The following is a 27,816-nucleotide window of genomic DNA, read 5'->3' as shown; positions in this document are numbered from 1 at the left end:
TTAAGCAGTTGCTGGATTCAGTGTACGAAGTGCTTTGAGTGTCTAATTAAAAAAATCAAAACCAACAGCAAACAAACAAAAAAAAGGAGAAAAGCAACTCAAGAGGGTGAGCCAAGAGATTATTTTAATTCTGATATTTCAGGTCCTTGAACAAACCCAGGGAAAAGAGAGCAAGATGTCCAGGAATGCTGAGTGTCTTTGGTGGCTGTGTCTGATGAAATGACTCTGAGTTAATTGAATTAAATAAGGAAGTTTAGCCTGCAGGCAGTGGCTTGAGGGAGTCACACCCTATTTTGTCACTCTGCCTCTTGCTGCCTGCAGCAATGTGTCTCTCCTCTCCAGGTGTGAGATGGGTGTGTTTTCAGTAGCATTTGTGCATCAAGTGCCCCTTGGGGGATGGGGGGATACTGTGCAATAACCAAGGAGTTTAAAGTACTTTCAAAACAGAAATGAAAAGATTGAGTTGTTACAGGTATGAGGGACATTTTCTGTGGCTCCTGACCTGCAGCACTGCAAGTCAATAATAGCAAAACAATGTACTGGAAGAAAGGGGTTCAACAAGGTTAAGGAACATGGATGTTGGGGTGAATGCTGTACAAAAATGTATCAAAAAAAAAAATACCAGCTGCAGTTCCATGCCAGAGGGACAAACACTTTCTGTCACAGCTACCCTGAGGGGAAGGCTTCTCTTGTAAGAAACCTGGAAATTCCTGCATCACACACTGGTATAAGCACATTTTTTCTAGCTGGATGCAGGCATTACTTTTGGTGTTTTTGGTTATTAAACCAAATCTCCCCTGTGAAAGATGTCATAAACACAGTGTGTGATCTATTTTGCATCGGCTTCCATGAAATGGAAGAGCTTTTGGAAAGGTTCTCCTTGCCCTGGGGAGGGAAAGGAGGAAGGCAGCAGAACACATGAGACACTTGTGTAATGTTTAATGTCCTGGAGGTTTCTTTCCTTTTGGACATCTAAATCCTGCCCTCTAGTGAGTTGCCTGTCAGTCCTAAAATTTCAGATGATGCTGCAGACATCTGAGGCATCCTGGCCCTTCTGCAAATCAGACAGCTGGGAAAGGAGACTGAACAGAGCCAGTGGCATCCTCTGGTCACATAAAGTAAATAAACTTTCCTTTCTTTCTAGACTGGAATGGTTTCATGTCCACTGTGTTTGCAGAGGTGTCTTTTAGGTGATGGCAGGAAAGAGAACAACCCCAGCAAGACCAAAACACAAAGGGAAGTGGGATATCATGAGTGTCGTGCACTAAGCTTCATTGAGGAAAGCTAGATAATTTGATTTCTACAGTTTGTGAATTATACAGCTTCCATCATTAAAAAGAGGAAAAAAACCCCAACAAACCCCAACAAAACATATAATCTTAAGTGTGTTAGCTTTTTAATAATTATTCCAGTGGTTGCACAGAGTTTATAAAGAAAATGTTTAAACATGGGATAATGTTTATTTAATCACAACTCCACCTGTGGAACTCTATGCAAAGGCATCCGTTTGCATATAACTGATTATGAAAAATAAAGAAAACTGAACACTAGAAATTATTATTAAAGGTCTCGGCTGACATCACATTTTTATGGGATTATATTAAATTCTTCAGGAGTGCTGGAAGATAAGGAGAAAAAAAAACCTCACGAAAAACAAATTACAACAAACGGAAATCTCTCAGGTACTGGCAGGCTGTGGTCAGACGATCGATTCTTTGGCTGAGGTAATTCCTGGTTTTAGCAGCTTCAGTGTCCTCGTCAAGGAGGAAGTTCAACCTCTCTTTATCTTGTAATAGTTGCAGCATTGAGGTCTGCACATTTTCTCCAAAGTCATGAAGGACAGAAGATATGATGATCAGAGGTATCTGGTTGGAGAGGCGTTTACTTGCTCCCTGCAAGATGGGGAGGAAAAAAGGCAAAACACTAAATTGGTAAAAAAAAAAAACAATGAAGGGGCTATAGGTAATCTGGTAAAAAAAGTGGTTCCAAGGTTTTGAAGTGTTGAACTGAGTTACTGTTCAAGAAGGGAGTGCTGCTATGAACTAAAAAATGTTTGCAACCAATGTTTTTGTGCCTGAAATAGAAAAATTAATAATTTTTTGATTGGAGTCATGGGGATGTCAGCTGTTGCTTCTCTTGCCTCAGCAAACTAAAGCCAAGGCAGGCTGTTCTCTGCTCAGCTCTGCCAGCTGTCACTGGGACAACTTAGAGGAGGACATTCCTGACAAACAGAACTTGTGCACAGTTTCTGGTGTCCATCTTCACTGAATGCTAACAATAGGTTTTGATGCAGGAAATCAGAGAGTGATTTTTCCTAAAGCTGGTAAATTCCTCTTTTAGATGGTATTTCTGATGTGGTTGTTCTTTTAAGTTTCAGACAGCTTTGGAGGAAGCTTTAGCCTTAAGGGGAAATGTCTTCAGCAGTAGAGAGACCAGAGTGCCTACATTACATTTATTAATATCTCCATGAGATATCTTCTGTCTGACCTGACCAACTGCCTGGTTGATTTATGGATGGAAACTGAAACAGGTTGACCCAGAAGAGCTTGTGCAGCCCTTTCCCCATGGACATCCACAGGGTTTGGGGGCCCACCTGGTGCTTTTGGGCAACATGAAGTTCTAAACCTCTCCCAGCTCTGGCAAGTGGCTGCCTCCAGCCCTCCTGGTGCTGGGTGAGCACTTAGACACAAGTGCCTGGTTGCAATTGAGAGGTTCTGCCTTTCTTTTTTGTAGTATGACTTGAAAATGGCATTTATAAGGCAGCCATGGACACTTAGGAGCTTCCATCTCTTTCAAACTGTATTTGGCCTTGAATAAGTCAGTCCCATGGGGCTATGATGCCCTGGCACTTGGGGTTTGCTGAAAATGGCTCCCAGGGCCTTTACAAAAATATTTAACTGCAGAAAAAACATGTAGCAGAGTGTGTAACAAGATGGGATGGAAGTGCTTTATGCACTTCTGGCTTTGTTTCTTGTTCTAAGAAAGCAAATGATTTTCTCTTCATCAGCCTGAGCAGCCTGGCCATTTAATTGCAGGAATTTGTCACAAAGCCTGCTCTTGGAATTCAAAGTGAGCTGCTACCTACCTTCCTGAATTATTAATATTGAACTTGTTGCTTTCAGAGAGAGTTTTATGATTAAGCAAATCTTGATAGTGTGTGTTCTCTTTTCTTTCTTTAACATGATCCTTTATTAAAACACCCCATTTGTCTTCAGAGACTTCACTTACACGGTGCTCTCTGCAATACAGCAGATGCACTCTGATCTCTACAGCCAGCTGATATGTTTTAATGTAACATTTTGTCATTGCTCCTCCTGCTGTAGTAGTTCAGGATCCGACTGCAAGCCACTGACACCGCTCTCTGCTGCCTGCAGGAATGTGCAGAGTGGCTTGGGGCTGACCTGAGCCAGACTGGCAGGTAGCTAACAAGTGGTTTAGGAGCCAGCTGTCACTTTGGCCCCTTCAGGCTTTTCTAATCACCATATCCTGAGTCCTGCTACCTGCTGATACAGCCCACACTCATCACTGGTCAGAAGCTCCAAGAAGTTTGTACAGAAGCTGAGCATGTAGCTGAATGAGACACTTAGCCAGCCCCTGGCTGTTCCCTCCACAGTCCCAGTGTGGTGTACAAGGCTGGACTGACTCCAGCAAGACCTGGCTGAGGGGAAGCTGCTGTAGCGTTCAGGGAGCAGCAAATCTGCTCCATCACAGCCTGTGAACTCACAGAGAAATAGGCACTGGTGTGAGAAACCATCTCCGTGGCAACAGAGGGCTCGTCTAGATCCATAAACTGCAGATTTGTCCCCAGGAATGCATTTGGAGCGTTTTCTGTCTTAACAGAGTTTAAATCACCAATGTAAAGGTCATCCTGGCAGTACACGATCCTCTCCATTTTAAACTGTGTCCGGATCTGTCTTTCGGCCTCTGCTGCTTGATTCTCCCTAATGTCTTCAATTTTCACCTAGAAAAGAAAGGAACAAGAAGTTCTGAGACATTTGCTTCCTTTGGGAAGGTGCCAGTGCTCAGCAGTATCCCCAGGGAATGGCAAGGTGGGCACAGTGTTTAACTGCCCTTGTGCAGCTCTGTCTAATCTCAGAAGATGGGAACACGGAGTAATGGTTCAGATTGTGGTGTCTCTGTTGTGAAAGAGCAGGAAAATGTGACAGTTTTGTCCTCCCCTTACACACAAGTGGAATCAGTCCAAACCTGGTGCTTGAAACCCAAAGGAAAATATCTGTTGTCAGCAAACCAACTCCATCTAACCCCTCTCTGTCTGGTGCTTTTATTCCAGCCACCTGATGCTTTGTGGCCTTCTAAAAGTCTGTGGGGGTGGCAAAGTTCCCTCAGATATGTTCAAATTACCTCAAAATGCTTTCCTAGCATCCCTAAGAAAACACCCCATCTCTTTTCTCAAGTCCAGTGATTGCCAGAACTTCTTCCCTCTTCATTTCTCTCACTGTGGAGCTCTCTAAAGACCCTGCCTGAACACCTCTGTGTTTGGATGAAATAATTTATTTCTTCACTGGCTGGCTGGCCTGGGAGCTCAGTTGGGTTTGACCATGGAAGTGAAAGAGCAAACCACCTATTACACTCACATTTGCCTCTGAGTTTCCTTTTTCAGCAGTACCCTGTGAGTGGACTTCCAGCTTTGCTTCTCATCTTTTTCTCAAAGCTTTTTCTGAGAAAAGGCCTTCAAGGATCCATATCACTGAACTCCACCCCAAAACATGCTAATACCCAAACTGTAAACAGCCATTTCTAGTTTTTTCGTGGCTGGATGATTTTTGGTTTGTCTGCTCCTGCTCCCTTTCATCAAAGATGAGATTCCTGCACTGGCTAAAACCCTGGCTTGCTTTCAGAGAGGTGAAAAACACCTAAAACCAGTTCAGCACTCTGACAAATCACTGCAGGACTTAAATCTGAAATTAATGATAAACTCTTCAAAGTAGCCACACCAGGTTTTCTTTGCATTGTGTTGCAAATGTCAAGAATGAATAAAGAATGTATGTACTAGATCTTGTCAAAGTAGTATAAAATGCACTTTATTTAGTGGCATTAGAACAATGCTATCATTTTTGGGATCTTTCTTATTTTCCTGCAAGAAATTCCCCACTTGCATAAGGGTAATGCAGTGAGGCAGGTACCATAAGCATGGATGTATTTACAAATGCCATTCTGTCTTTTGAGAATATCAGATTGTAGGTAGTGCCTCACCTTGGCAACTCTGCTCAGATTGTGAAAATTAGCAAAATTCTTGTTAGTAAGGTCCATAAATTTCTCTTCAACCAGTTCTAAGGGAAGAACAGAAAGACAAAATAAAGTCAGGTAAGTAAGTGAGGGTTTTAAGCTATTGTTAACACAACACTTGGGAGACTACTCATTTTCTGTATTCATTCAGAAATAGCTGTGCTGCTGGACTGGTGCACTCTGCCTTTATGACACATACAGACAAGTAAAAATTCAGATTTCCACGTCCAAGAAGGTGACCACTTAGCACCAGATGCTGCTGTACTGTTTCCTTGCTGTGTTATTTATGATATAGTTATTTTCTACCTCCCTTCCAAAAGCCACTGGGAAAAGTATTAACAAATGCTGGAGACTGTGTGTAGAGATTGAAGGCTCTAGAGAAGGAGCAGTCCACAAGCTGAATCAGATTTACTTCCACACTCTGAAGGACCCTGAGAGCATCAGTGAGAGCATCAGCTTCTCCTGGAAAATAAAGCTGTCAGGCCCAGCAGTGTCCCCCACACCAGAGCCTCCCATGGCCTGGGCCATACTCATCACATTGTTGAGAATCATAATTGCAGGCTCCTCCAGTTCTCTGATCTGCTCTTTTACAATATCCTCAAAAGTCCTGTAGTTGCTGAAGCCTGGGAACTCCCGTCCACGGTACTGGTCTTCGTATTTGCACACTCTGCCAGGGACAGCTTTTTTAGCTGTAATGGTAAAATAACATTGCTTTGTTACTAAATCACTCAGTGGATACACTTCAGGTTTAAGAAGGTAGTCTGTTTCTCCTCTTTGAGCTGTTCTTGAGGGGAAAAGGTACTGAGAGGATTTTTTGTTACCACAGAACAGAGCTAGCTTGTTGTTGCTCTCTGAATGAGCCATTTCACACATTGGATCAAGCATCTGACTGACAGAAATTATGATGGATCACAAAAATTCTGGTTCTTGGTATTTTTACCATTTTTCACAGAAGTAGCTGGCCATTACCAGTCACTTCCAAGTTTAAAAGAAAACCTGAACAAAACAAACCCCCAAGCTCACTAAACATTTTTTTCCAGGGAATCTACTGTTGACTAGTCATTCCTATTTATTATCACAGTCAATATTTCTTTGTTGATATTATATAAATTTGCTATTTTTTTTTTATGAGGTATCACCTTAGCCCAGAGCTAAAGTAGAACAAACCCCACTCAGATTCTAAAATATTAATAGCAATAAATTAAAAACATTAAGAGTAATAATAAAAATTATTATTTAGATTATTATTATTATTATTATTATTATTATTATTATTATTATTATTATTATTATTATTATTATTATTATTATTATTATTAATTGGTGTTGCTGTTATTTAGAAGAATGGCTCAGAAAATCACCAACAAATTCTATGCCAGTGTCTTGATTTTGTTGCTGTGCTGGGAGAAGAAAGATAAGCACTGACCTCTCTTTAATGATAGCATTTAACAACAAACTCTGTCTGTGTCCCCAAAACACCACAACAGATGGATGCTCCTGCCTTCTTACTCTTAATTTTCTTGAAAAACATTTACTGAAGATGCTGTGTCTAGGTTTAAATAAAGGAGATGGTCTCTTGTTGGGGTCAGAAGCACAGAAAATAGACCCTTATCTGTGATGCCTGGCTCTGACACCCAAGAGAGCACTGAGTTTAGCATAACACCATGGAGACAGCTTTTAAAGTTAAGCAGAAAAACTGGGAATGTGAGTGTGTAAGTTAGAGTTTTCTTAAGTCACTGGGTGAGAATGAGTTTAGGGTTTAAGCTATATCAGAAAATAAGAGACAAGATGGAGGATTTAGGGCATTGTCCCTTTCTACTTTTTCCTTCATCTTCTTCTAAGGGTTTTTGGGTAACAATGAGTGATTGGATAGAAAATCTGCAGTGCAGCACACAGGTGTCAGGTCACTGCGTCACTAGGAAAAATTTGATTATTGGACAAATAGACACATAAAAGACCTTGGAGAGATTCTTCACTCTCCATTTCACACGTTGCTTCCCCAGTGTATATAGCTCCTTGTACTCTGCAAATATGTAATATAGATAAGAAAGAATAAACAACTGAGCCTGAATATGAGAAAACAAGTCTCTTCCTGGGAAAAAGAACCCAGCCACCAGTGTCACACCCTGCCAGGCTCTGTGCTTACCCCTCGCAGCACACTCCAGGAGGATCACGCCCCACGTGCGAAATTCCTTGCGGATCTTGGTGAACAGTCTGACCTCATCTCCAAACAGCTCCTCCTCTCCCCGAATGGTCCGACAGATGTCTTGGTTAAAGAGTTTGATCAACTGCAGTGAATCCAGCAACAAGCAGGCAATTTAGTGAAGTTTCATTTCTTCAGACTAATTTGTGGATGTTAAGTAAATCTGCAGCTGTTTGATGTTAAAGCACGGACACAGTTCATAGAAAACATCCCTTTCTTACATCTTTTATGCTCTTAGCTCCTGGTTTGTTTGGGTTTTTTTATTTTCCCCCCAAACTCTCATAGCTAGAGGAGAACAAACTTGATACTCTTTTGGTTTTCCCCCTGTAGACTTTTAGAACCATTTAGTAAATTTTAATAGGCCAGGCTCGTATCAAGCCTGATGAACTTCCATAAACACCTCTAATGCCTACTGAGGGCTTAATCAGGGAGTAACTCCCTGAGATGAGGAACTCAGAAGATGGACTTGCAAACCACATTTGGATATCAGGAATACATTTGATCTTATGAGTGCTGTAAACAATGGGAACACTTCAAAGTGTTGAGCAGGCAGGAGTTTAAGTTTTCCCTTGCTGAGATGCTTGACTTTGATCCAATCAATCAAGTTGTTTGGCTTTCTTGTCCCATAATCACAGGAAAAAAATTGCTAGAAGTGGCCAGGAGCTCCTGTGGTGTGTTATTTTTGCAAGTGTGGTTTGTCTACGTTACCCTCACTGAAATGATGGAAACCACAAACTTCCTGGTGGTCCATGCTGAAGTTTTGATAAGTTCAGGTGGTTTCTTTTTCTCCCACAGTTACCTCCTTGCTTTGCTCTGTGACCAATACTGATACTTACATCTGTGAGGAAAAACAGCTTCTCAGACTCAGTTTGGGGTGTGCCTCTATTGTACCTTTGCAGATCCTGTAATGTTTTATGCAGGGTGTCACGAATTTGGCTCTGCAGCGCTGGCAAAGATTTCTGGGGAGGAGACAGTGAAGAAGGAAACTGAGATAGGTTGAACCTGTCTGGTTTTGGAAGGAAAACAAAATCCCTCTAAGAGAAACCTACACCTGCAAGGGATCTTTGCTGTTTCTATAAATCTGAGAGCTTGCTGTCACTGTCCCATGTGTGATAGGGGGACAACATGGAAGAGAAAATATGGCCTTTATTGAGGGAATGCAGGAGCCAGGATCTCCCTGAGGGATCAGGCTGGACCTCACTGAGAGCTGGGAAGAATAGCTGCAGTCTAGGGCAAGATTTCACAGTGAGCCAAAAACAATGTCCTCACAGGTTGTGCCAGGAGAGTGATGACTGCTCAATTCCTGATAAATACCTGATGGAACATGGCTGTTTAGTTGCTTATTTTCTGTAAATTTACATCTTTTTTTTTTCTCCTCTGAGACGGAATTTAAGTGTTCCCTATATTTTAGCCTCTTCTCTTAATGGAATAAGATATATTACATACAGACATACTTATACCAAATAAAACCCCCCAATATCCTTACATTATAATATAAATATAATAGAACATCTGGATGTTCTGAAGACATTTTCAGTAACTTGTCACCCAGGTGATCAACACTGATAAAAAGAAATATCATGGCTGCTGTTGAAAGGGCAGGAATTATGAGTCACAAATAGATGAAATAATTTGCTTATTGTTGATCTGCAGTTAAAAGGCAAATCTGAGGACAGAGCATGGGACTTTTTACCTCTGCCTCTCAGTTCAGATTGTTCTCAGAGCACTGAGTTGAAGGATCATTAAGCATACAAAGATGAAATCCAGCTGCAGTCCAAGGTTGAAGGGTTGAACTTGTTTTTCGCTAGTAACTGACACAAACAGCTCAGTATGGGACCTCTGTTACTTACAATAATGTGTTTCACAAGTTCATTTGTGAGCTTCTCTGCCAGATGGGGGATAGTAGCCTTTCCTTCTTCCAGAAGAACCCTGTGAAAAAAAAAAAAAAGGAAAAGGTGTGTTTGGATAGCCAGGCTGTGCAGGGCAAGGAGGCAGCACTGATGCTCTGCCTTATTTTCACTAATTCTATTAAACAATTTGAGTAAAGAAAGGGTCTCTGGGCCATGATGGTGTAGATGTGGCAACAGCCCAGGACTCTCTGGGCACGTTTATTCAAGAGTTGTTTGACAGCTACTGACTGAGCAAAGGGAAACAGAAAAACCTGAAAAAAGCAAATTCTAACAGCAGCTGATTGCACTATTTTATTATTTCTTCATGTGTGAAGTTCACTGATTCAAAACCCTTGTCAGCTGCCATTCTCTGTGTTATGATTGATTTGTTGCTGAGTCATTCTGGGCAGCCTGTGCCCTCAGCACAGCCTTTCTCATGCTGCTCCTCCATGCTTTCCAGTGAACAGAAATACTTCAGTGCCTGACTTGAACTGCTCAGATGCTTTAACTCGAATTCTCTGGGACTATTCAGAACTTCTGAAGTTCATAGCACTTCCCCCATGTATTTTGCAGCCAAAAAAACACAACCCCAAAATAGACAAACCAAAAAAAAAAAAAATTTGAAAAAGTTTGGTGTGTAAAAACCATCTGGGTTACTGAAACACAACCTCACATGGGCAATGAGAAATATTGAGTATAACTAATACCTGTTTGTAACCCCTTAGTGGAATCTCAGCAAATCAACAGGAAGCTTTGAGGTGACTCTAACATGTTTTTGATGAGAACTTTTCCGTGAGGAGTACCTGAAATGTTTGTGATTCTCAAAGAAGCTTCTCTCCTGCTGGATTGCAGCAGCCAAGGTGAGTTTGTTGTGGATGTCCTGCTGCCCACGGCACTTCACGATCATGTAGCCTTTTTTGAGGGGGATTACCTTGTTTCTCAGTATGTTCACGATGGCCTCCTCGGTCCCCCTGTCCACCAGGTCGGGTTTTGTGAGGATTCCTGTGAAATTAAAAGAGAAAGTTAACCACCAAGCAGGACTACTCTGTACTGTGTTTTATAATGCAATTTTTTTGGGTATTTTCTCTCCTAGAAAGCTCTCAGTTCCTGGGCTGTAAAACTCATGCTACAGTTGGCCTCCTACCGTGCCTTTTGCATTGCAAACCTTTTTTTAACACTCAAAAAGCAAAGCTTTTTTACCATTAACTTCAGATCAACTACCATTAACTGGTAGTTACTACCATTAACTGATTTCAGCTTCCAGTTATTCATAACAAGAGTGCCAGCAAGACACCAAATGAAGGGATTATAGGAGCTGCTCAAGAATTGTGACTAGAAATACTTGCAAATATTTTCTTTAGGCTGTTTTCTTTTTTTCCCCTCTTTTTCTAGTAGCTAATTTCACATATCTGGTGCAGAACACAGAACGTCAGACCTCATGATGGGGGTGAAGATTTGGCCTCCTTTTTAGCTCATAGTTTAAAAATTATCTCACCTATTGTCCTTTCTCCAGTGGGGTCCACCTCTTGAGCCATTTTCAAAGCTTCTGTTGTCGCAATATCCACGTTACATGGAACCACTACCAAATTCACTGTCTCTTTGCAGCCAATAGTTCTTCTAAGTAGCATTTTGATCTGCAATTCAATACAGCAGTGAGGAGGTTCAGTGAAATCAGATGCTTGCTTGTAGGATGTGACAATTTCTAGCAATATGAACCTGATGACATTAAATGCCACATGTGCTGAGGACAGTGTTACATGCTGGAGGATGGCATGGAAAGGGGTCAGCAGAAGAATGCAGCCTCTTTCCTTATGTCAGGATTAATCCAAACATCTGGCATGAATGAGACCAGACTAATGTTGTTAAGCCTGTCTTGAGAGGTACGTGAGTTTAACCTCTTGTGCATATGTAATCTTTCATTATGGAAATATTAAAGGTATTTGATATCTAATCACATGGAAGAAAACCAGGTTCTGATGTGTAGGTATCCACTTTTGGAAAGAAAGCAAGCTCGATTATACTGATGAATCTCAAATTTGTATCTCTGAAAGGAGCACAAATGTCTTCGGGTTTTATTCAGTGGAATATTTATAGGAAAAAGCACCAAAACTGAAGTTTCACATGGCATCTAGTTGTCATTTTTCTATGTTTCAATGCCAAACTAAACAAGTTCCTCATAATTTGTGTTGTTTTGCAGAAGCTTCACAGGGCGCTACTGCATTTATTCCACAGTAAATCAATTCTCTTTTTTTCCCCCTGGATTTTGGTAAAGATGCCTCTCTTCTCTACTTCCCACCCATCCCAGTTTCTGACAGGCTGCAGTGCTGTAGACTCCATCTCTGGAGCATGCAGACAGCTGAGGACAATGGAAATGTTTGGATTTTATCACATCTGCTGCTTTCTTCTCAATACAATACAAAGATTGCTATCTAAGTGTGCAATTAAATTACCCTCCTCCCAGAGAGGAAAGCCCAGACAATCCAATCTTGTCTCATTTCTGTTTGGAATATCCAGTTTCGTTTGAGCTCCTCTTATTCCAAGTTCCCATTTAAAGGTGTTTTAGGAGAAACAACACACCCAGCTCCTACACATCAGCCTCACAGCAGGCCTTTTCCAATCAAAGTTTTATTTGCATTCCCCAGCATTTCTTCTAAAAGCAGCCAGAGGAAGAGCAGAGATCCCCTCCACTTACTCTGTTTACTTCACAAAGGGTCTGCTGGCACCCATTAAGGGCACAGACTGGCACACGAGGCTGAGTTTTACCTGGTCCCCGATGTCTTTTGGCTGGTCCCCCACGGCCACCCTGGCAATTCCAGGAAGATCAATTAGTGTCAGGTCTGGGACATCAGGGGACCGAACTTCCAGGGAAATTAACTTCCCACTAATGGCACCTCTAGGACCGGCCACAACATCCTGGGCTGTGAAGAGAGCAAGGCAATGAATACAAGCTTCAAATGATGCATCAAACCAAAGCTGAACACAAGGACTTTGAAAAGTGCCAACTGCCACCTAAGGTTCTTTCAGGCTTGGCTTTTTCTTTCAGATCCAGCCACACACTTAAATCCATGTGTGCAAAAATCTAAGGAAATTATCATGCAGAACAAACTGATGTAATGTCAAAACAAAATGCATGTAAATAAACCATAATGAAAGGTATCAGGTAAAATACTGGTCAGTTGTAGAAATGCTCCCTCAACAACAAGAGACTTTGTAAGCATCAATTAATCCTTGGATGCCCTGAAAGAAAAATAGGTGTTGTTCTATATTCTTCACATTTTGATAGAGAGGTTGAGAGTAAATTGTCCCAGGTACTACAAGGCAATAATGCTTAAACTGTGAACACAGAAAAGCAAGGAAACTCCAGTCATTCTCAGGAGAGATTTTTCAGCTCTAATCACCTTACTTATTTCATACCAATTGCTTGGCCAGTTTTAAGAATATCCAAATAATGTATTGAAAAGCTAATTTAAAAAAATTAGGAAGAGTAACAATGTGCAGAGCTGTGCTAGTCAAGGAAGTAAGGACAATCCAACTTTCACACTTAGGACAAGTGCTTACTGCCCTTTGGGTAAAAACATCTCTTGGAAGATGATTTCTTACCCAGGATGAAATGCCCTAACACTAAAGGTGAGATAGGTGAAGGACAGTGACTGAGCCTGTGGTCACAGTACCTGGCAGAAGTTCTCTGTCCTCCACTCTGACCTCTTGCAATTTCCTCCAAAATAATAACATTTCCAGCCAGAGACACCTCAAGCACTCTCTGGACTTTTGAACTGATGACAGGATCCATTTAGGTTCCATGTTTACAATTTGACAGACAACCTCCCCAAACCAGGAAGCCACCACCCAGGTAAGGATATAGCCTGAGCCTTTATCATGGATCAGGATAAAAGGATCATGGATCTAGTGGGTGGCATCCCTGCCCAAGGTGTTGGAACTAGAAGACCTTTAAGGTCCCTCCCAATCCAGGCCATTCTGGGATTATCATCATAGATCATCTTCACCACTGAAGCACTGCTACAACTCCCTGGAGAGAGGGGATTTTTGCTGACCCAGCTTCTTCTGCTCTGCATCCAGCTCCTGGTGTTACTCCACAATCACCGTGGATGCTGCTCAGCCTGAGAGGAGGATTCAGAGGAGATGGAGCCAGCCAAATCCACTCACCTTCCCGTATTGCTCTGTCCACCTCAGAGGCGTTCTGGAGCTCCTGGGTTACATTTTGGTAGGAGATCTTTCCTTGCCATGCCTGGCCTTCAGGCAACCTCTTGAGTTTTAGTTCCAAGGGACACCGAGTGACAATACCTGCAGCAGATCCAAAGGCAGAGGTTGTGCATGAAACACGGCCTTGAGGTGTGTGGGGCACACAGGGCTGCCTAATGTTTCACACAAAAATGTGCAAATGTTCCAAGAGATGCTGCCAGAGGGGATTTGTCCAACTTCCTGCTCAGAGCAGGATTGTCACCAGTGCTAGGTGAGGTCAACCATGGCTCTTCCCAGACATGTCTGGCCCTGCAAACCTCCACACATGGAGTTTTGCTCCCCTCTGAATGATCTCTTCCAATGATGCAACTAAATCCTATGAAAAACCTTTGCACAACTCCAGCCTGAAGGACTAGATTATATTGTAAACTCACATGGAACTTGCAGAATTTGTGTGTGCAAAAATACACACAAAGCTGGAAAATGGATCTTCTTGAGTTGTAAAGTCTCCTAACAATCATCTTTGGCTTAAATGATGCGTTAAGTAAAGATCTTTGTACATTTTTTTTACATAATAATAATAAAAAAGATATCTGTAAGAAAACAAAAAACCTAAAACAACCCCAAAAACAATTTTAAAAACTGGTTTTCCATGTGAAATTAATACTCTGCTGCACTGCTGCTTTCTGGGAAATGCATAGAGTCAGCTGGGGCAATTACACTGCACTTCTTACTCCTGGTCTCTTGACCACCTGGAACATGTGCCTTGGATTTATCCTGTGGTGCCTCACTCACACCTCTATTTCTCAGTCATGGAGTTATCCGATTCTAGACCAAAAAATAAAAAAACCCAAAAAAAACCAAAACACAGAACCCTTCCACCTCATCAAAATGAAAATTTGAGGAATGAATTCTCACCATTGCCCCTGGGGAGAGCAACACCAGACAGGGCTTCGAGGACAGAACTTTTCCCGGAGCTCTGGTCTCCAATCACCGCAATCGCAGGCAAGGACAAATCCTTTTCTACCCCAAGAGCTCTCAGGCTGTCAACAAGATCAATGCAGGGTCGGATCTTTTCCTCATATTGGTTGTACAAGGTGTGTTCTGCAGCCTGCTAGAGTTAAACTTACAATGAATTTTCCATAATTTAAAACAAAACAAAACAAACACCAAAAAAACCAAGACGCATTTTCTAGTCGTCGTTCTTTAGTAAAAGTTATTTACTGGCATCAAGCTCTACTTCACATCACTGTGCATCCTTGCATCTCCATGTAATAAACAGGTGTCTGTAAATATGAAAGAAACAGTTGAGGTTGGCTCACAGACCATCCTTAGTAAAAATACCAAATTTTGGAAGCCATCCTGAGAAAGTAAAGAACACATTACTAAGTGTTTTATTAATTTCTTTTAATAACAGTTTTTTTAATAACTGCCATTTTCTTCTACTCATCCACAGATGTACTGAAGGATGTGCATGCAAATGAAGACTGATCCCAGAAATCACTGAATTTGGTAAAAAATACCTAATTAGATTTTTGTTTCGGAATTTGGAGATTTAGTTTGTGCAGAGACACCAAAAGAGTTCTGCTGTAACATTCTTAACAGGTGGCTGAAATCTTTTAGATCATCATGGCTCTTCCTTCTTTGCCTCATTTTAGGCTCACATAAGGCATGAATATGAGTGGGATGTTTCAAATGACTGGTTATTGTCATTTTCTGGGTTTGATACAGGTCCAGATATTAACATAGGCTCTTCCTTTACATGAAAACAAACCAAATAATTTTCAGTCTTTGGCAGAACTGGTCCATCTGCTGTTAAATATGCTCAGCTAAAGTATATAAAGATCATCTTGGTCTCTTCTCCCTGTTCCTCTCTCAATCTTCCAGTCTGACTGCTGCATTTGGAGATGCAATTTTGGGAACACCAATATGTTTCAGACATATTAGGCCAGGCACATTCAGACCTGATTTTCTGAAAAGAAAAACTAAAGTTTCCTCCATCGCTTTTATCCAAGAAAAATGCCTCCAAAAGTATGTCTATGGATCAGATGCACTCAAACAAAGCAGATTTTTTGGTTCAAGATGAGGAAGGCAGTGCACACTACTGGAGGCAGGGATTTTAAACCATTTTTGGTAGCCCCTGCCCACTCCTTTCACTACAATGTTTAATACCTAGCAAATTCTCAAAAAACTTCAATAACTGTGTCACAGACTTAAAACCAATCTGTGTCCAGTGTAAAATATCCAAGCAGGTTATTATTAACTTTTCTGTGCATTGCTTAGTGGCTTGAAGAGCCTCAAGGAGAAAAAAAAACACCTCAGCTTTTATGGTTTCTGTTCAACATTTGTTGCTAGGATCAAAACAGACATGTGTCACACATTAAATTGGCTTCTAGGCTGCAGCCACCTCATTTTTTTAGACCTGCATTATTAATGTCTGCAGATTAATTGCAGGTACCTCTCTTCTTACTTACATGAATAACTTCTAGACCTCACCCCAAAAGTTCTCCTTAGATCTATAAAGTGCAAATTGCCCAAAGAGACAAAGGAATTAATTTTGGGGTACAAAGTGAAACAACAGAGTGAGAGTGGGGAGGATCTGTTCCCTCTCCTTGCCTTACTTGCCTTGTCCTCTTCTCTAAAAACCTCTTTCTCCAAGCCCTCCTGTTCACAGCTAGGCCTTTTCTCAAACGTGTTCTCTGACATCTCAGCAGCTTCTTCTGGGTCTGGTGGGAGAGGCACTGTAGCAGCTTCTGGAAGTGGTTTCACAAAAGAAAATTCAAACCCCTTTTTCTTTGGGGTTTTGGTTCTTCCAGAAGGATTGTTGAATGGTGTTCTCATTTTATCCATGGCCTGCTAATTTACTGGGCTTCCACACAGGTTGTCCACAAATGCTTTGATCACTGCCTGGTCCAGCCACTCTGAGGTGCAGCTTCTGAAACCAAACATGGGGCAGTGAGTGATTCCACCTTCCAACAGGGATCAGAGCAGAGAAAATCAAACACCATTTTTATTTCCTGATCCAAACCCTTAGTAGGTACTGTGAAAAACAATGTTCACATTTTTAATATAAAATTTATAAAGTTTAATAGAAAGACAGTTAGGAGATAGAAATAAAGCAAAATGTACAAATATGGCTGGGTGCCTCAGCATTCAGCCAAGAGAGCACACCTTACTAACAAAGGATTGTCCCTTAAAAACAGAATCCTATTACATATTCATAAATTCTTATATGTGATTCAAACATTCCTCTTAAGTTTTAACTTTGTTTAGCTTCAACTCCCCCCTCCCCAGTAGATCTTGGCTCTGTTGAGTCTCACACTCCCTGATAATAGAGGTTCAATAAATTCTTCCTTTGGAGTTCCAGTCACTGCTGTCTTCATCTGGATAAAAGATTCTAAGAGTGCAGGGGAGGTTTCCTGATCATCTTTTCAGTCTCTGGGTTATATGAACAAAAGTAGTTTTTATTTTAATACCATGCTACAGCCTAACATATATGTATGTATTATATCACAATTTCTAAGTTTTATCAATAACAGAAATAAAAGAAATATTTATGCTAATATAATATGCTGTATATTAATACAGCAAAGTTTTCTAACATTATGCAAATAACATGAATTTTAATATTTGTGAAAAGCCAATGATTTGTGGAATAAAAGGAACCCTATAACTCGCAGAGTAGTTATAAGAGCAGGTATGAATTTATTCAGCTCTGAGGTGCATGGGGATATCTCCTCCATAAAGCATGCACCCTTTTTTGATTAGGTTTTCCCTTTTTCTCCTTTACAGACCAGGTTTACACGATACACCTAATACATATTCATTTCCTAACCCCGCCTGTCTTCATATTACAATTAGCCCTGTGCCCCTTTCAGTTCTTTGGCCGCCTTTTGGGGCTTCAAATCTGTTTTTTCTGGCTTAGGGTTCGAGGAATCTCCTTTATCCTGTGGTGCCTTTGTCTTTGCATCTTGTTTGTGTATTCCAGCTCCTTATGTTATCTTGCAGTTTGACCCTTTTTCCTGTTCTTGTGAATTAGGGTGTCAGGGTGTGGTTTTTGTCAGACACCCCTTTTAGTCAAGCATTTCTTCCTAATTCTTAAATTTTCTGTTTCACCAATAGTATAATAGGTATCTAGAACAGTACCAAGTGCCACAGCTCTTTTCAAATCACAAAAATTGGACTCAGAGGACAGACTTGGAACACTTCTTACCTTTCTTATGCCTTTTTTTTTAATTAAAAAAAGTGCCATGGAAATAAACAGTATTTGTTTTTTTGGGAAAAAAAAAGAAAAAGTTACACCTATTTTTGCAAAAGCTGATTGTCCTCTAGGAAATATTTTGCTGAATGGTGTTTGGAGAAGCTCAGTCAGTATTAGGGCAGGATTGGAGGGAGTGTGAATTCTTGACTTCCTGGGGTCAGGAGTGTAGGGCTGTGGGCTAGCTCCAATCCATAATCTGCTAAGTGGCCATCTCACTGTTATAAATTTGTATTGTGATATTGGTTTTCGCAGATGAATCTTATATGTTAAATACTTTTTAGCTATGTATGAACTTTTTTCTTGCTAACAAGTCTTAAGCTTAAAAGAATTTCCTAGGTACAAGGCAAGGAAATCCCAGAGGGCAAAGACAGTGGGGCCCAAGCTGTTATCAGGAGAAGAATAGAGCCCAAACTGTTATCAGCAGAAGATGTGAAGCCCAGCTGCCCTCAAAAGGAAGGATGAGAGGCCCGGACGGTTATCAACAAGTGACCATTTGCAAAAGAAAGGAAACCAAACTTCAAATAATGCTGACCAGCTAGAATAATGATGACCAGCAAAAAAAAAATATGCTGACCAGCAGAAAATAAAAATTGTACAAAAGCATGATCTAAGACGGTGGAACCAGGGAGGGGACATGCTTTGAATATGCATTAAACCCTCACAGCAGGGGGGGATAAAAAGAGTGTTCCCGGATACCAGGGGTGTACCTGGCAACCCGCCAGGGCACCCGGCTGTTTTAACCCTTTGCTTTATTTCTTTTGTCTCCTAATTGTCTTTTTGTTTATATTAAATTATTTTTATAATTTATTAAGTGAATCTCATTTTTAATATCACCTTTTTTGTGGAAGAAATACTTGTCAGAGGCAAGTCTGACACTGGTTTTTGAAGTTCTGTATCTTGGTTCCCTCCTCTATAGCTTAAAACCCTCTGCCAAGAGCAGACTTTGCTTCACATGTTGTTAGAGAAGGGAGGACTACAAGGCTTTTTATTTCCTTGGAGAAGTTTTATTTCCTTATGGAGAAGCTTTGTTTTCTGTGGGTGACTGAGGAAATCAGTGGCTTTTGGCATGACATTATCCACAGAAGGTGATTTCCAGAGAGAGTGATTTAAAGAAAAAAACAAACAAACCAAGAATTCTTTTTCAAAGCTAGATTTTTCTTTTCTCAAACAACCATCTGCCCCACCTAGCCCCAGGTTTGGTCAGCAGTCCATGTCTAAAGGGCTACAATAGGAGCCCTTTAGGTTCAGGTGGAAATGCACAGATTTACAATCTTTGGCCTTGCAGAATTCACCACTGCAAAGCAACAAAGCACATCTGGAGCTACTGTAGGACTCTATGTCTGTGTTTGGGTGGGCCTTGGGTATTTTAACACCTGTCCAAAAGCGCTGGAGCTGGAGGTACCTTGTGAGCATCCTGGTGGGGAGAGAAGGTGATGAGGAGGGGGGAAAATCGACTCAGAAACGTCCTGCAACTTCATGACACCAGTTTGTCCTGCTGGCCCAGTCTCCAGTAGCATTTTTTATCCTTTTTGTAGCCAGTGTGCACCAAAGTCAATTGCAAATAATTCATTCCAGAGATCAGGAACTGAGATAATTATGCAAACATCCAGAGCTCCCACCATACCCACCAGGTGTGTTTACTCAGGACAAACCCCATGGCCATCACAGAGGTGGAAGGGAGGTGGGGAGGGCTGAGGATGCCTGAGGAGACCTGACTATCTTAGGTCACCCTTTACAAACATGGAGATGGGGAGCAGACCCCAGGGTGCACACACACACACACACAACACCCCTGCACAAAGATCCTGCAGCCAGCCCGGGAATAAACGATCGTGTGGATTTCTGGGGTACACTGCTGCTCTTCCCTGGGCCTGGAAAGGGTGAGTGGGCTCTGTAACCTTTCCCTGTGCCACACTGGCATAGTGATTTCTTTGTGTACTGAGCTGTGACAACATCGGATGGAAGAAAGGAGGGGAGGAAAACAAAAAAAGCTGCAATTGTAAGAGCCCTACAATGGGCCAGAATCCACCTGTGAAACATGATGTGGGGTTCAAGCAAGGCTGGTACCCTGGCTGGAACCAGCACGGCAGCTAATCCCCAACTGCTCGGTCCATATCCCACTGCATCAATGTGATGGATGGCAAATATGGTGATTTATTGCAGGGAAATTGCTTAACATTTTATAGCTTGGGGTCACTGTGTTGCTCCCATCTGCTTACATCACACCTAGATGCTATTGGCTAATTGCAGAAGGTTTTACTATCCTAACAGAGAGGGGGGTTAGCTAACTTTCCGTAACATCCCGAGTTCTTCAGATCGCCAGGCCTTAAACTACAACAACATGACACGTGGATGATGTGACAATACTGAAAGTCTGCCAACAATTTCCTCTGACCAGAGCTGCCCTTGGCTCCTTTGGCAGGACAATACTGATTTCCTTGAGCTTTACCTTTAGAATTTGCCTGCTTGTGTGTGGGAAATCTCTCCCAGCAGAATACAAAGCATTCTGCTGCACACCCACATCTGCACAAACATCAACCTGCTGATGGTTCTGAAAAGGAGTTGCTTTGGATTTCTGTAATGACCCTTTGGCTTTGCATCTGTAGAAGATGAAAAGCCCCTCCTAAAAAATCCCCTCTCAATCCCAAGGTGCAGAGCTGCAGTGCTGAACCCACAGAGCATGATTTATCTGCTCTCTGCCCAGCCAGAGAACCACATGGACTTCTGGCTGATACATCCTGTCACTTCAGGATATTTGGGTAAACCTCACAGTTTCCATTATTTTTATTAACTCTAGCTGTGTTCTCATAAAAGAAAATGAAGCAATGCAAAGCTTATGATCCTCATAAATACTGCCAGCTAGATCATCTTGCTGAATAATGGCTTTAAAAGAAAATTAAATGCCATCTCTCAGTTGTCTCCTTTTAAAGAGGAAACAATACTGACATATTTTCTCTTTTTTTTCCCACCCCAGAAAGCAAAAAATCCTGCTCCTGGCAACCCTGTTTAATCACACTTACTTTAGACACTTTATGCAGCCTTTAAAAAGTCACATTAAGAGGAATGAAGTTAACAGTAAAAAATTGCATTACTCTTTTTAGAAGAAGGAAAGAAGAAACTTACCCTGGTAAGTGTCCTGTAGGAAGGAGAAGCAGTGGCTTTCTGAAACTTCTTCAGATGCCTTTTTCTTTACAGGCTCCACCTTCTGATTATGACACACAACAGGAGAAATGAAACTAATTCTCACAGGAGAAATACTTGGATTATGTGGAAATGACCAGGCTGTTTCAAAAGACAGAGCTGCCATGAGTGGGCACACACTTACCTTGCACCTGGCTCAGGTAAGGGCATGGATATCTTAACACATGAATTGTGTCCACAGTGAAGGGGGGGCCTCACAGCCAGAAGTTCAGAGAGACAGAGTACCCTAGAATGGTTTGGGTTGGAAGGACATGAAGATGATCTTGTTCCACCCCTCTGACATGCGCAGGGGCACTTTCCAATATTCCAGGCTCCTCCAAGCCCTGTTCAACCTGGCCTTGGAAACCTCCAGGGATCCAGGGGCAGTCATAGCTTCTCTGGGCACCCTGTGCCAGGGCCTGCCCACCCTCACAGGGAAGGATTTCTTCCTAATATCCAATCTAAACCTATTTTCTTTCAATTTAAAGCCTTGTTCTATTACTACCTGCCCTTGTAAAAATCTCAGTCTTCTCACTGAAACCTCTCAGAAGAGCAGCTACACCTCTGTACCACTATTCAGCAGATGACACCCAGGTGGAACTAAGCTTAATTATTGCTGAACTTTTAGTGACTTGTGAATTATTAATTAATCACTGTGTAGCCTTAGGATATTTAGCACTTATGCAGCAAATGCATTTATCAAAGGCAATTCTGCTACAACTCAAAACACAATTCTTGACTAAACTGTCTCCGTGAAAGTCCTTAGAGGGGCTCTGTCAGGCAAATGTGAAATTCATACTGTTAAGGTGACAGCTTTGTGATAACTCTGGAAATAATAATAATAATAATAATAATGCAATGTTCTGGGTTGTTTTCCTTTCATTTCCCTGTATGTTTAGTGAATAGCAGAAACGAAACTCCTCACAGCACAGCTAAGCTCCTCCTTCCTTGGCTGTACTGTGTAATAGGATGTCAGGGACAAATGGCAGAGGTACTTGGAAATAACTGAGCAACAGCTGAATCATTTCACTCACACCTGGGGCAGAACCTGCTGGTTCAAGCTGCTGTGCCCCACTCCCACTGCTGTTGCCTGATGAGGATGCTGGTCCTGTGCCATCCAGGGGATCCTTTCAGCCTCCTCATCCCTCCATGCAAAAAGCAAGTGGGTGAGGACCCCCTCCATAGGAGAAGTATTTTTTTCACCTCCCAGTGAGACTTTCCATCCCAGCCAGGGTGGCAAACCCTGCCATCACTCATGTGGGGCTGTGCCTTGGCTGCCAGAGGTTGTTGGATGTGGGTGACAAGGCAGCAAAGTGACACACAGTGTGATTTATGCACTGGTTCAGGACAATTCCAAATTGTTTCTCATGACCTTGAGGTGTTTTCTCAACATCACTAGGTCAGGATGCATGCTCTTCTGCTTCCCTTGCTCTCCTGCCATCAATATTTTGTGTTTTGGGGCTTTTTTCTTTGTTGTTAATAGGCTCTAAGCTGTGAAACAATACCTGTATACTTTGTTCAGTCAGGGGTTTTCCAAGCTGGATACAGGATCCTCCCTTGCTTCTCACTCCCTCTGGTTTTGCCCTTTGCCTCAACTGATCAGCTGGTCTCGATTCCTGGCTGTTCTGCTGGGTTTCAAACTGCCTTTCTCAGGTCCCTGGGTCTGGCTGCACAGCAGTCACACTTCTCTGGACCCAGCTCTTTTTCCTCATTCTGCACCTGGCAGGGACTCAGAGGATTTGTTCCAGGCTCTGGCTGTGGGTACAGAATGTGACACACGGTGGGGCTGGGCACAGGCTGCAGCAGGACACCACAGCTCTGAGCTCTCCTGGCCTCTTTCACCATCCCTGTCCTTGCACTTCATCGCACAGGAGATCATTCTGAAGGAGATTCTAAGTCATACTCTTGTCCCAAAATAGCTTTTTTCACCCTGTGTTCAAGAGGCTGATCCTCACATAGAGTTGAGTGTTTTGGTTTATTTACAGTTCTGCACAGAAACAGGTGCTGGGTGGCAAATCCACAAAGCCAGCCCAGCTACTATCAAAACATTTCACTATTTATACACAAACAAAGACTTTCATGTTCAATGGCTACAAGTCACAGAGTTCTCTTATAAACTAGTATTTTATCTTCTATTGATTAAATTATTCTCTCACTTCTTTTGCTAATTAGTCCTCATGCTCAGTCTTTCTCTTCTTTTCAGACAGTGAGTTTTTTGGGCTGGTGGGCGGTGAGTCAGTGGTTGTGATCTCCCCCTGCCAAAATTACCCATTCCTGATTTGATGAGCTGGCCTTGCTTTGTTCCTTGCTATTTGGCATTATCTTAGTTTATTCACCAAGTGTCCTTGCTGAGTTGTGTTGGTTCAGCAGTAAGTTATGCCTGGCTGCAATTGATACATTATCTCAAGTTTCTTCTATTCTTTTTTTTTTTTTTTTTCCTACAGCTGCTGCAATTATTGAGACACATTAAATATAATTTATCTTTTAGGGAGTTGTTCATCATTTCCTCCAGTTGAGGCTATGAAGCCACAACAGCACTCAAACCCCTCACTTCTTATGAATATCACACATTTTCCCGAAATTAATCACAGGGATGACTGGCAAGACAATTGCTTCATGATTTTTCAAATGCAAATATTCAGTGCTGCAATTAAGACAAAGCATAATAGGGTTGGCATTAAGAGAATGACATCAGGGTGAAGCAGCTTACTGAAAATCCCTGTAAGATGTTGTGACCATCTGAAAAGAGTGTCCCACCATCGATGTTCTGCAGGAGTGGCTGTACCTTTCTTCATGTTCTCAGATTTCCCCACCTGAACGCTAACATGGTCTGGCTCTGCTCATCCTCCAGAATGCAAAAGAAATCCAAAAAGCAGTCAGATAATTATTTGTCCATGATTAATTGTTTTATTGCTCTTAAATCCTATACCAGCCTATACTGCTGAGAGCGAGTCTTTGCTGGTGTCTGATTCAGACTGACCCTCGCCAAGCAGCATCCACGATATCATTCTCAGGTTCCTCTGAGCTCTGGTTCATTATTAAACTGATTCAAGCCTTCCATGCCTTTTCTTGTGAGATACACAGAGTTTCTGAAAAAGGTTTTCAAGCATTTAACTTGCAGAGTACATCTTGTCCTAACAATTCAAGGGGACATCCTGGCACACAGAAACTCATGAGCTAGTTTAGTGTCTCCAGCTGTGCATTGCGTGGGTTCTAAGAATGGCTGTGAGGCTCATTTTCCCACTACCCCAATAACCAGAATTGTAACTTTACTTAGCAGATCCTTGCATGAGTTATTACTGAATGTCTGGCTCTGCTATCCACTAGAAATGCCTGGTTTCAGTTGATGTATTGTCTTAAATTTCTGTCTTCTATTCTTTGTTTTCTATAGCTGCTGCAGTTACTGAGACATGTTAAACAATAATTGATCTATTTAGGAGCCATACATCAATACTAGTGATTAGCTCATGAATTTTCAGCAGTGCCTTTGTTACGTGATCAGTTTGGTTTTGTTTAATCACAGGACTATGTAGCAAAAAAAGGAGGAACTCTGAGCAGCATCACTTGCTGTGAATGGTGAAATCAGGGTTCTCCTTTCTCCACATGTCAAGAGTTTGGTTCTCCTATTTTCTCCCAAAACAGCAAAATAAAACTTGACCCCCTTAGTGGGAAATGTTTTAATGTAATGCATTGAAAACAGTTTTCAAGTTTATGTAATGATTTATAACACTTTGTTTCACTGGCAATAAAGTTCTACAGATTAACACAACATGAGATGTTTAAAATAGACTAAGCAGAATTTCATTCAAATCTGAGAGTGCAGAGTATGTTTTGAAATAATTTGAACGAACAGAAAAGTGGAGCACGATGCAAAAGACGAATGACCATGCATTTGTCAAAGCCATTTCACATTATAATTTAAAAAGAAATCAAAATACAGTGTAAATGTACTAGTTGGCACATAAAGCACTAGGAAAAATCCGTAATCATGAAATTATTCAGATATTATACTGGATGTTGTCTAGTCAAACCTTATAAATCAAATTGGTTCAGACTGTGTTGCCTCAGGCTTTATCCCAGTGAGTCTTGAAAACCCTTGGGTATGGAGATTCCACACAATGAAATTCATTCAAATTATTGACTAATGACTTTTTTTTTTTCCTTCTTCATAACTGGTTGGATATATCCCCCCCATGCTTCAGCTCCTACCCAGTGTCTCTTATTCCCCCACTGTGCATCTCTGCACAGAGCCCAGTGCCACCCCCTCAGCCAGAGGTGCTGGGGGGCTGCCACAGCCCCAGCCCCAGAACCATCCCCTCCCCAGTGCCCTGGCTGTGGCTGGGGCAGAGTTCATTTCCTCCTGGTGGCTGCTGCAGAGCTGTGCTTTGGAGAATAGTGTCAATACAACACAGACGTTTCATTTTTGCTAACTACTGCTTACCCTCAGTCAAGGACACTTCAGTTTCCCGTGCTCTGCCAGTGAGGATTAGCACAAAAATCCAGGAGGGAGCAGAGCTGGAATGGCCAAAGGCATATTCCATACCATGGAATGCCATGCTCAGGGTTTAAATGGGTGGAGTTAGCCAAGGGGTTCCCATTGCTGATCGGGGACAGGCATCAATCAACATGTGGTGAGCAACTGCACTGTGCAACAGTTGGGCTTTATTCTTAAAAATTTCAATTAGTAATTATTATGACAATATTTCACTTGTTCCAGTTATTCAAATGTTCTGATCCCAACCCAGAATTTTTTTTAATTCTCCTCCCCATCCCACTGTGGGGGTGATAGATGACTGAGTTACTGCCTGGAAGAGCTTTGCAGTTCCAGTGCAAAGCTGCTTCAGCACAAGCCAGTGGAGACAAAAAGCAGCATGTCCCATGTGGTGGGAAGGAGTGGGAAGTGATTTGAAAGGCTTTAAAATAAATAGAGGAATGGAAAAGTAAGGGATAAAATATAACTGGGGGAGGGTGCATGATAGGATGTGAAAAATACAACATCAGTGGGTAGAATGCTCTCCATGTATTCATGTTCAGAGCAGAGAGAGAGACACTTGAACCAGAGCCATTCTCTTCAATTCCAGAGCCTTGTTCTTCTCTAGTAAGGGATGAGATGTAGGGAATTGCATGATTTGCTATGTATGAACATTCCACCTCTTCCTGCAAATGTCTCAGGTGTATTTGTCTGCTGTTTGACTTGGCTGAAGTTTGGGTCACAGTGTTTGACATGCAGGTTTCATCCTTACAATGAGAGGGGAGATCCTGAAGAGTGTGAAGAGTGGGATGAAACCTGTCCTTGTTCATGTGAGTAGCCATCACTGTGTGGCTTCCTGTCAGTCACAGAGAGGGAGCCAAGAGTGCAATTTGTCTGCATGTGTTTGGTGAGGCCTGATTGCCTTATATAAACTGGATATTGTAATTGTAATCTTTTTCCAGTACAAAAATATGTAAAATTTGAGAGATCCAAATTACTTGAAGCAGTGGGAGCTGCTGCCATCACTAATACCAGGGAAATCCAATGTGCATTGGACTATCCAGATAATGGGTTTTCTGCAGTCTCAGGTCCTTCCTACCCTCACCTAGTTGTGTCCTCTTCAGCTGTGTGCAGAGAATTGGAGCTCCTGTTACCTACTCACTGCCTGGGGGCTTCCCCTTCTTCCAGCTTTCCTGGACATTTATTAGGCATCCAGCTCTTTGGGCAGAGGGGTGGTTCAGGGCAGAGGGAAACAGGGGAATCAGGTTGGACACCACAAAGAATTTATTCACTGAAGGGGTTGTTAAGCATTGGAAGGGGGTGCCCAGGGAGGTGATGCTGGTGTTCAAGAAATAATTGCATGTGGCACTCAGTGCCATGGTTCAGTTGATATTGTGGTGTGTGGTCAAAGGCTGGAATTGATCTTGGAGATCTTTTCCAACTGAATTGATTCTGTGATTCTGTGATTTGTTAGACTTCAAGCTTTCTGGGCAGAGTGGGTGGTTCAGGCTGTGCAGGGCAGGGAGTATCTCCTGTTTTTACTACAGTGACCCTTCCTCCCATCTGTCTGCCCTCCTTTCTGCCCACCCCCCCTTCCCTCTTCCCCTGTGTGATCCTTGCACAGTTCCCCGCACTTGGAAGTGTCCAGCCCACCTTGGAGCCAGGCACATGGAGCTCATCATCCTGGAGACCCTGACCCCTGATCACCAGAGGGAATCTGCAGGAAGCAAAGGGACCAGACCCAGCTGTCACCCCCAAGGGTGGTGTGTGAGGACTCCAGTGGCTTCTCTGGTGGACAGAAGTGTTTCCTGCATTTGAGTATTGAGCAGTGGTTTATTCCCTAGGAACAGGATAGTCTGGGGAACACGTGGATCTTCCTGGCCTCCTTTACTGCAAATTTTGTGGTCATCAGAAGTAATTGTAGTAATGGGTAAAACAAAGTGAAATTCAGATGTTCTGCTTCAGCAGCATGGAAGAGGCTGTGGTTTCAAATGATGCTTTTGCAGAGATTTTAGTAAATATACAAATCTAATGAGGTAGAAACTTGGCTTCAACTTTTAAACATAGACAGTTATGTTTCTTTTCTGCTTTAAAATAAATATTTCCTTATTTCTTGTAAATATTTATGGAGAGACCTGTAGCTAGTCCCAATCTCATATGAATTTCCAGGCTGGTTACTTTTGGCCAGAGCTGGATTCATCAACCAGAGCAATGATGTTCACCTGAAAATGCTGCAACTGTTGGCTCCATTCACAAATTGTCTGTGCTGGTGTGTTTGCCAAAACTGTTTTGCCTGTCTGGACACTGAATCTTGACCTCTTGACTATGAAAATCTCCACTCCCAGCCCAGGACTACCTTAAAACG

At 42.1% G+C, this 27,816-nt stretch overlaps 1 protein-coding gene across 2 annotated transcripts; it reads right to left on the bottom strand.

The window, feature by feature from the left end:
- Positions 1 to 95: 95 nt before the first annotated feature.
- Positions 96 to 21,000, bottom strand: LOC131583349 (interferon-induced GTP-binding protein Mx-like). 2 transcript variants are annotated; one of them, XM_058847353.1, is made up of 14 exons: positions 20,924 to 21,000; positions 16,165 to 16,474; positions 14,458 to 14,653; positions 13,504 to 13,641; positions 12,103 to 12,257; positions 10,835 to 10,973; positions 10,143 to 10,341; positions 9,301 to 9,379; positions 8,287 to 8,409; positions 7,394 to 7,535; positions 5,778 to 5,936; positions 5,215 to 5,291; positions 3,725 to 3,961; positions 96 to 1,892 (listed from the first exon to the last, which is right to left on the bottom strand). In XM_058847353.1, the coding sequence occupies exons 2-14, from the start codon at positions 16,387 to 16,389 to the stop codon at positions 1,659 to 1,661; spliced, it is 2,103 nt and encodes a 700-aa protein (XP_058703336.1). In that variant the 5' UTR covers positions 16,390 to 16,474; positions 20,924 to 21,000; the 3' UTR covers positions 96 to 1,658. The 2 variants fall into 2 exon arrangements, with proteins under 2 accessions (XP_058703336.1, XP_058703346.1); XM_058847363.1 differs by having other exon boundaries at positions 14,458 to 14,650.
- Between the last annotated feature and the right edge of the window lie 6,816 nt (positions 21,001 to 27,816).

The sequence above is a fragment of the Poecile atricapillus genome, chromosome 1 (genome assembly GCF_030490865.1).
Source record: "Poecile atricapillus isolate bPoeAtr1 chromosome 1, bPoeAtr1.hap1, whole genome shotgun sequence".
Taxonomy (NCBI): domain Eukaryota; kingdom Metazoa; phylum Chordata; class Aves; order Passeriformes; family Paridae; genus Poecile; species Poecile atricapillus.
The sequence above is the reverse complement of the archived record's forward strand: the minus strand, read 5'-3'. Positions and strand labels throughout refer to the sequence as shown.